At 34.8% G+C, this 10,429-nt stretch overlaps 1 protein-coding gene across 1 annotated transcript; it reads right to left on the reverse strand.

The window, feature by feature from the left end:
• Positions 1-2,225: 2,225 nt before the first annotated feature.
• rspo4 (R-spondin 4) lies at positions 2,226-10,256 on the reverse strand. The gene is made up of 5 exons (XM_016270678.1): positions 10,178-10,256; positions 7,745-7,927; positions 6,834-6,971; positions 5,598-5,795; positions 2,226-2,326 (listed from the first exon to the last, which is right to left on the reverse strand). The coding sequence occupies exons 1-5, from the start codon at positions 10,254-10,256 to the stop codon at positions 2,226-2,228; spliced, it is 699 nt and encodes a 232-aa protein (XP_016126164.1).
• Positions 10,257-10,429: the final 173 nt, after the last annotated feature.

Raw genomic sequence — 10,429 nt, forward strand, 5'->3', positions numbered from 1 at the left:
GTAACTACCCAGAATATCCAAGCAACGTCTAAAACCAATTTAGGGGTTATTAATAGCACTGTTTGTTGAAAGTTAACACATGGTGGGTGTGTGCATGTGTGTAGGGTTAAAAGGTTACAGGCATCTGTAAACGCAACTTACAGACAGTATCATTAATGTTTGTAGCTTAAAGGGTTTGACTAGTGTGATTACCAAAATGCACAATGCTTCTCTTAGCAAACAGCACTAATAACAGTTCCACCAGAGCCGCTTTAATCATATGGAGCGTGTTTGCATTCTTGAGAAGACGTGTCAGGTTGAATGCTGTTCACACAGCATCAAGCTCACAACACATTATATAATGTGTCACTTCACATTGTATTTGGCATGTTTTCTCTGAGTCTCCCACTGAGATGTTTAAGGTTTGTTGTGAAGTTTCATTGTGAGCTGGTGACCCTGCGCCGAGCGGATGACCTCTGAACTTGGTCAGTCTGTAGAAACAGCCAATATGATGTACATTTCTAATGGAAGCCTCATTTAATGTAGTGTATAGTTATATATCAGGTGAACATTACCATCTAGTGGCTGAATATGGAACAAGTGCAGAGGCTGGTACAGTAATGGTTGTTTTTATCATTTGTAGAACAATAACAAATTCTTTATTTTATAAGCATTTCACTTAGACTGAATATGCCCTGAACATTTCCCAAAACAGGTCTATTTAATTCAATTCTAGTGTAATGCTGAAAAAGAAACGAATACTTTCTTTCAAAACTACAGTAGCCTGGTTGATTTGGACAATTAAAATTACAAAAAGCAATTTAGAAATTGCCTGAAACATGCACACTTATGGTTATTAACATGTATTAGTTAACACTTTTTACTCCAGTGAATATTTCTAATTTTAAAAAATCTGTTTCTTTCTGGACACATGCCTTGAAGTTTTAAAAGCTATTGAACATTACTGAACACTATAATTGCAGAGGAAATACATATTGACCCTCTGTGACCCTATAGCAGGGCATGTTTTGACAGTAAATAGGGAAGAGATGCCAGGAACCTGCTGTTAATTTGGGAGAAATAAAAGAAAACTTCCACATCTGTAGGTGTGTATTTAATATGCATTATAGGATATTTATTTGATCTTCTATATATAAAAACTATTGTATATAAACAATATCTGAATTTTTGTAAAGAGAATATACTTACAAAAAAATATCCCTGTAAAGCAGTCCTGTTCAGAAAAAGCTTTTATTTTCAAATCACTTGGCACTCTTTAAAAAAATATAATAAAAACATACAAATAAAATATTATCCCTTTCTCATCTGTATCATTTTCATAACTCCTCAAGAAAAAAAGTCCTTAAGAAACTCCTTAAGAAAAAAGTAAACATTCCTTTGGGTCTAATTGCTTTAAACTTTGATTTTTCCAGTAAATACATTTCAGCTGCCTGAGAGAATACTGCGGAGGAAAGCGTAAATAAATCACATTCAAATCAGCACATTCCCATCCTTCCCAAATCAAAAGCAGCATGTTGTAGAACATTTCAGTTTTCACAGGGGGACGATAATGAGGCTATAAGAAAATAATGCAATATTATACTTGTTTAGACAAAGTATGCACACTTTTAGCAAGTTAACTTAGAAATGTACATGAAAAAAAAAATTATTTATCACTTTTCTTAAGAATAATCTGTGCCAATCATTGGGTCACATGACATGTCCACAGCCAATCACATGCCTCGAGACTGAATAAATGGAGTACAAGGTCATGATCTTGGCATGTCTTTACACGACTTTACATTGTTCCGTGTCTCTTTTTTCTCTACTGCAATTATAGTGAAGAAGTGCAAATATAGGGAGAGTATGTGGTTGGAAAACACAGAACAGCCCGAGGCATGCACAGAAAGATGTGGAGATACAGCTCAAACCACATGAAGCTGTTCTTCTGTTATTCATCAGATGGAAATGTACAGTATCATAGTCCAACATGCATCTTGTCTTTGTCAAACCACACTTTACCGGAGGTTTAAGTCATGTGGTTGTGTTGGGGGAAACCCTCCCAACTTGTCACTTAATACATATGCATTAAAAAAAGGATGTGCAATCTCTTGCTACATGTCACAATTATTAAAGTAGCCATATTACAAATATTGATACAAAAAATATTTTGTAAAAAATTGTTTATAAAAACGATTATAATATATATATTACTAAAGAATAAAACTGACTTTCATGACAGAGCTTTACATTCTCCATGGAGGTTCTGTGATGGTTCTGTTCCCAAAGAGCTTCAGCTTTTTCTGTGCGTTTCTTCTTTCTTCTCTCCTTTCATTTTTCCTTTTATCTGCCAAGATAAAACCGTAAAACCATATAAGAAAGTGAATCATATTCAAGTTAAATATTGTAGGCAGTGAAACCATATACTGTATGTTTTTTATTATTGATGTAAAGCATTAAGAATTCAGTTTGATCACTTCAATATGTCTGTCACATCTATAATCTAGTCAGAGTGATATTTTTTATTACATCAGCACTTGACACTGACATTTTGCTGTGATGTTTTTGTGTATTGATGCGTTTCTTTCATTTTTCTGTTTTGAACATGTTGACATATAATTTTAATGTCAAAGAAAAAGGTCACTAATTGTTTTCTTGTATATTTGCATAATTTGGCTGGACAGAAATAACACAAATTTTGTCCATTAAAATCCACTGAAATGGCATTTACATTTTTTAAAAAGGAAATTAAGTATAATATGGAAATTATCCTATGATGCCATATCCTCATCTTCAACTGGGAAATATAAAAACATATCAAAATGAACTATGTGGATAGAATGTCCATACTGTTTAAATATATTGATTAACTGGGTTCTATTTTGAAAAATAAGTGGCAGTGAATTTAAACATAAAAATGTCTAAAAGAAAGTCTCAAAATATTAATTTGTCACCAGTTATGTGGAGTGTCTCACAAAACGCATTTTAATTGGGCAATCCTATCTCAAGAGAGATGTTCAGAAATAAGCAAAAACTAACCTAACGGTTGGAAACAATGTGTCAAATACCTGAATACCTTGAACAAAGAGTTTATTCAAAATCAGAAATGATGACCAGTTAAACTCCTGCCAGGAAAAAAATTTAAAAATTAAATAAAATATTACTATTATGCTCTTTATAAAATAAAAAGGAGCTGTTGACTTTTACATGGTGAAAGCCAGTGTTTATTTTTTTGTGTTAGTGGACAATTTCTCGCTGTCATGCAATGGTCATGCAGCTCATAACCTGAGAATGTTGCTTTAATGTTCATGTCTGGTTTGACTTTAAGAATCAAAATCAACAACAGAGGAGCTTCAGGGTGGTATGTACTGTCATCCAAAAAAAAATAAATTCTGGAGCAAAAGCGGAACAAATAGTGTGCAGAGGTGGGTGCTTGAGTTTAATTTAACATTTTGGTTTGCTAAAACCAAATCATAATCCATGTTTGTCTTTTTAAAAGGGACATAATAAGAGCATAATAAAACTGGAGTAAACAGTTATTATGGCCTAAGGAGTCTGTGGTCTGGAAAACACCATGGCCTGGCAAGAATGCCAGTTTCTCCATCATTTTCCTGTTTTTCTCCTCTTGGACCTCTCCAATCTTTTTTATCTGTTGTCATTCTCTGCCCCGCTTTTTACTTGCTTTGATTAAAGCTTCCTAATTTTTTCATTTTCTCAGATTATGCACACACAAAGCACTAAAAGTCGATATTTACAGCCCTGAGTCATCTGTTTTAGGCCCACAGCGGCCCCCGCCCTACCCTTTAATCCTAAAACCAACATCAATCTCCATGTTAAGATCAGAGGTTTGTGCGTTGTGATTTAAGCAGGTAAGTTTGGGTCACCTGGCAATCTTCTGCTGTGAGCCGCTCTGAGATGTGCTGCCTGACTTTCATTAGCTCTCAGGGTTACACTTGAAGACAGGGAAACTTGAGAAGAACGGCAATGATCTTGTGTTAATCTAGAGGACATCCTAGGACTAAATTCATTCATCGGGTTCTCATTGGTCACACCACAAGTAAGTCTTTGAGGTGTCAGCTTCAGAGATAAACCACAATGGTACTGATTGAGAACATCTGATGTGGATAGTAACCGTATATTTTGGTACTGTTTTTGAGTAGACTTTTCTGTATGAATTCTTTTTTTTATGTTTTTAAAAGAAGTAGTTTATGCTCACCAAAGCTGCTCAGAAATACAGTAAAAATCAGTAATACTGTGAAGTACTGTATTATTACCATTTAAAATAACTATTCTAAGTGAATATATTTTAAGATGTCATTTATTGCTGTGATGCAAAGCTGAATTTTCAGCATCATTACTCAAGTCTTCAGTGTCACATGATCCGTCAGAAATCATTCTAATATGCTGATTTGCTACTCAAGAAATATTTTTATTAATATCAATGTTGAAAACAGTTTTTTTTGATGAATAGAAAGTTCAAAAGAACAACATTTATTGTAACATTTGAAATATAAATCTGTAATGCTGTAATGTCTTTACTGCTGTTTTGATAGATTTAATGCATCCTTGCTGAATAAAGGTACTAATTTCTGGAAAAAAAAAAAAAAATATGAATTCTTTTTTTTAATGTTTTTAAAAGAAGTATTTTATGCTCACCAAAGCTGCTCAGAAATACAGTAAAAATCAGTAATACTGTGAAGTACTGTATTATTACCATTTAAAATAACTATTCTAAGTGAATATATTTTAAGATGTCATTTATTGCTGTGATGCAAAGCTGAATTTTCAGCATCATTACTCAAGTCTTCAGTGTCACATGATCCGTCAGAAATCATTCTAATATGCTGATTTGCTACTCAAGAAATATTTTTATTAATATCAATGTTGAAAACAGTTTTTTTTGATGAATAGAAAGTTCAAAAGAACAACATTTATTGTAACATTTGAAATATAAATCTGTAATGCTGTAATGTCTTTACTGCTGTTTTGATAGATTTAATGCATCCTTGCTGAATAAAGGTACTAATTTCTGGAAAAAAATAAATAAATAAATAAAAAATGTACTGAACCAGTAAGCATTCATTTTTTTAGTCCAGTTGAGAAAAAAAAATCACAGCTGCAAGTACTTCTTTTTCACCTGCCATACTAGAAATCAAGTTGATTGCATTGCATTGTTGGATACACCAGTGTACTTTATAGTGCATGAAAGCAGAAAATGTGCATACTGTGCACCCTATATTCTCTCAAAAACAGCACTTAGTATACAATTCCAAAGCAATGTGACAGCAATGGAAATTATAATGACAGAAATGTCATGCAGTCTTTCCATCACACATGGGTGCCATTCAGGGCGACTGAAGGTGACAGAGAAAATATCACGCCTCATTTTCTTAACGCCACCAGACATTTGATCTGCCAGCGATAATGAAGATTGCTGCAAACAAATGATTTCCAGCAGAGCATCAAATGGAAGCAAAACACAATTTCCCAAGTTTAGCCTAGGAACAGTTTTAGCTCTCTAAAGTGACAATGTTTGGATCTTGTGTTTCGTGTAATGTGAGAATCGTGTGAGCATCTACAAGAAAGATGATATAAAGAGGCTTAAAAATATGAATCACCTTTTGGACACCTTTTCTTAATCCTGCACTTTCTGCTCTCAGTCTGATGTGGACAGAGTGCATCGGTCTCTTCAGGCGTGTTTCTGGACAGCTCACGGGTCCTGCTCTGCTGCCCCCATCTGACACCACAGCTCAGGCCGTTGTGCTGGCATGGGCTCCATTCACCCCAGAAACCAAAGGTAGTGAACACACAGCCTTCTGGAGTACAAACAGATAAACTAACTAAATTGAATCAATATTGAACCAAGTTGAGCTGAATAATAACACTATTGTTTTCCGTAGAGCTGCTTTACAGCTGAAATTGCATTAGTTTCATAATTGAAAAACTATACTGTTATTTTCTTGTTTATTATTTAAAAAAAAAGGTAATTGCACTTTTTATCTTACAATTCTATCTATCTATCTATCTATCTATCTATCTATTAATTAACTTTTTTATTTTTTCAGTCTGTATTGAAACCAAAAAAAACAGTTGCAACCTCATAATTCTAAGGAATAAAGCACAATTGCGGAATATAAACTAGATCTATCTATCCATCTAGCTATCTATCTATCTATCTATCTGTCTGTCTGTCTGTCTGTCTGTCTGTCTGTCTGTCTGGCTGTCTGTCTATCTATCTATCTATCTATCAATCTTTCTGTCTGTCTGTCTGTCATCTGTTTATCTATCTATCTATCTATCAATCAATCTTTCTGTCTGTCTGTCTGTCTGTCTGTCATCTATCTATCTGTCTGTCTGTCTGTCATCTATCTATCTATCTATCTATCTGTCTATCTATCTATCTATCTATCTATCTATCTATCTATCTATCTATCTATCTATCTATCTATCTATCTATCTATCTATCTATCTATCTATCTATTTTTATCCCGTGACAGAAACTGGCTTCCATAGCTTTGAAACAGTCTGTATTGTATTAAGCACTATCTAAATAAATGTGATTTGACTTAATTTAATCTTTTTTTTTTTTATCAAACGCTACTGTGTGAGTAAGCAAGTGAACTCATTCCTAAGTTTTTGCACTACATCAAGTTAATGGCATGTAAATACCCTGGTAAATGCAACCAGAAATTTCCCTCGAGTCTATATCTGCTGCTTTTCATTGCCACACATGAGAAAACATCTTGATATAATTGTTCCAAATAAAACAAGACTGACAGGTTTCTTTCAGTATGGTAATGAGAGTTTCATGGCATCTACCATAAAGAAGGTCTGAAAACGATTAAAACACTTACCAACACAGTCTGTGGACTGAGGAAATGTGCCCTCTGGACAGTTTTTGAAGCATTTGCCTTTGAAGAGCAGATATCCTGCCTTGCACTTAGTGCAGAAGTCTTTGCTGAAGCACCTCTCGCACTCTGGAGCTTTGCATTCTGGGAGAAATATGTATGAGGATTATAGTTATATATAAGGTGTGTGGTATTGTTACAGGCTTTCTCAAGATATCAAGAGATGAATGGCCCCCTCAAAAAACGTATTTTAGAAAAGTTTTTGAACAAAAAACAAACAAACAATAAAAAAGGAATAAATAAATAAGATTTTATATAATATACAGTATTTTATGATATTATTATTATTATTAGACTGAAGTTCTTTCAGCAATATGACATTTCACCATGTTTAAAATAAACTCAAAGGAATTCCTTTAAAAAATATTACTGAGAATATTACATAAAATAAAAAAATTATATGTTTTAATATAATTTAATAAGGAAATTTTTTGAAACACTATTATTATTATTATTATTATTTTTGACTTCAGAATTCCTTTTAAAATATTAGCGAGAATATTCAAGTATTAATATGAAATAGATATAAAATAAACATAAAAAATAATAATAATAAAGAAATACAAAAGTTCCAAGAGGTTTGGACATGTAGATGATTATTATTGTGCACTTGTTTGATAGTATTAATAACAGTCTAGGATGGACTCACTCATGCAGCGGTTGAGATCTTTGCCTCGGAGGCCGAAGTGTCCAGAGGGACAGGAGTGAACACAGGAGCCGTGGTGACTCATGCCATCTCTGTTCAGGAACAGGAAGAGGCGCTCAGAGCAGCGCAGGCAGCCATTTTCCTTCGAACACTCCAGACAGCTCCTGCAGTTCTGTCGCCAGCTCTCTGAAAAGGTCTAGGATGGACTCACTCATGCAGCGGTTGAGATCTTTGCCTCGGAGGCCGAAGTGTCCGGAGGGACAGGAGTGAACACAGGAGCCGTGGTGACTCATGCCATCTCTGTTCAGGAACAGGAAGAGGCGCTCAGAGCAGCGCAGGCAGCCATTTTCCTTCGAACACTCCAGACAGCTCCTGCAGTTCTGTCGCCAGCTCTCTGAAAACATTTCAAATCATTATTAGCAAACAGGCAATGTAGCATCACAAGGGAGCGTGTCATTATCTGACACATTACACTTTCTGTAGTGACATTTGAGGGTTTTGAGGAGACATTCTAAAGGCCATAAGCCTGTATGCCATCTTGAAAAGGAACTTTTTTCTGTCACCTAACTAAGCTCAAGAAAGTATATGCAGTGTGCATTTTAGCAATGCAGTACAGATTTGAATTTTGATATGTGCATTTTCATGATTAATTGTGATAAACGATGCAATCAGACTTAAGAATTCCTCCTGGTGGATGATATCTAGAAAGCAGAGAGACTCATCGGACTTGAACAACCACCTAGCAACCACCCAGAACACCCTAGAAACCACGTAGCAACACCAAGAATTTGCATTGGTAAGTACATTGCATGGTTAATTCACAATGTAAAAATCAAGTTTAGGCCCATATGGCAAATCATAACTTTTTTTATGTACCAATCTTAAAATTGGTACATGCAAAATATATATTTCGTTGAAATTACACAATATATTACTAAATATGCATTTTGCTTATGGCCACTTTTTGTTTTGTTCTATCTTCTCCACATCTATAAAGTCCACATCTAAAACCATTAGGGACCCACAACAACAATTGAGGTCCACTGGTTAAAGGTCAGGGCCATTAAATAAAGTAACTGGTTCAATCCCTTCAAAAAAAGAGAAATGAGCCATCACCACTGTGCCCTTGAGCAAGACACATAACCCTGGACTGCTCCATGATGAGTTGGTCATTGTAATAATTCAACTGTATAAAAGCATCTGCCAAATAACTGTTTACTCTCTCTCTCTCAGTCTTTTTCTTTTCACAAAATGTGTTGCTAATGTACAGAGTGCATGCATGTTTACATCCGACCAATACCAAAGCCAAAGACTGGAGATTGAAGCCTCTTGTCTGCGTGTGTCGTGTCAAACTGAACCACTGGAGAGGGTTTGCAGGGGGGAGATGTGAGGAAACTGCCAGATGGTTCTTATCTTCATGTCCTTCATTAGGGAAATAAAGAGAGACACCACTGTCTAAAAAGACGTCGGTGAGCCAAGCTGTGATGCTTCCGCTGCGTTCCCATTGTTCACTATTTTCTGCATGGATGTCAATCAAATGGAATTGAGAAAACATGGGGAAAGATACAAATAAGAAATGAAGGCCAGATACTTCTATAATGCTCAAATTGAGAAGTGTTTTTCTGCTCTGTATATCTGAATTCTTACGTTTTTTTAAAGTAATTGGTTAGTTATATAAAAACACATTCAAAATAAGTGTTTCAAACTATTTTGCTGTTAAATTTCTTTGCTTATGTGCTTTTACTATATAAATAGATATATATTGTAGATTAGACGGACGGACGGACGGACGGACGGACGGACGGACGGCAACACAGCATTTTCTAAAGCAAAATTATAATGCCAGTTCTGTAGGATAAGTATCTGATTTCATCAACTAGAAATCACAACATCTAGAACATAGTAAAGGAATGTATAATATTAAAATGATAGGTCAGGGAAAATCGCTGCAACACACAGCCTCAAGTAACATATTACTGTTGTTAAATGGTGACAACACGTTCAAAAATACACATTGATTCATATATTTAAAAAAAATCTAAATAAACAACTCTTTGCAAGTGGAAATATTACGGTTGCCAAGTAATGTAGTCCTCACATTAATATAGAATTCAACTAATAATCACACACCTCTACACTCTTTATGTATATTCACATAAATAATAGCTATATAAATGGTTTGAATCCGGCTCATCCAATCAGATTTGAGAGTTGGAACTATACTTTGCATAAAACAAATAAACATTTGTGTAAACAAGCAATATTTGGGATTAGTGCACATACTGAAAGTACCATGGCACATGAATTCCTCTACCATGGTGAATATAGAAGTACTCAAAAGAATACCATGATACACCCTCAGGAAAAAAAAGTGTACATATTATTTACCCCTAAAGTGTACATATTAGAACCTAAATGGCATATTTTAGTACCTTTTGAAAAAGTACCTCTCCACTGACAACTTTTGTACCTTTTATCTGAGTGTACATGTCCATAAACTATAGTGTTTGGTACTTTTTTATAAGTGTATAGTTGATTATTTTGCAAAAAAAAAAATACAAATAAAATATATATATATATATATATATAATTTATAAGCAGTCATGAAACACAAATGATAAAAAAAAACAAAACAAGTTCTTACCACTTCGTTTTCTTGCAGCTAACGTCAATTTAAGTGTCTGACAAACAAGGGAGACGAGAGCCAAAAGTTGCCAATGCATCTGGACAAGCAACAGGTTCCGTAACATCTGCCTGAAAGACTGCCTCGGAAAGAGAGCCGGCCTCCTCTCTGCCTCATGGAAACTCATGGATAATAGCCTGATGCTCACCCTGCCCACGTCACCTGATCCAACATCTGTCCAATTTACCTTTCAGCTGTTGAGTAATTGTGCTC

This window comes from Sinocyclocheilus grahami, unplaced genomic scaffold (assembly GCF_001515645.1).
Source record: "Sinocyclocheilus grahami isolate Dianchi unplaced genomic scaffold, SAMN03320097.WGS_v1.1 scaffold57.1, whole genome shotgun sequence".
NCBI classification, from domain to species: domain Eukaryota; kingdom Metazoa; phylum Chordata; class Actinopteri; order Cypriniformes; family Cyprinidae; genus Sinocyclocheilus; species Sinocyclocheilus grahami.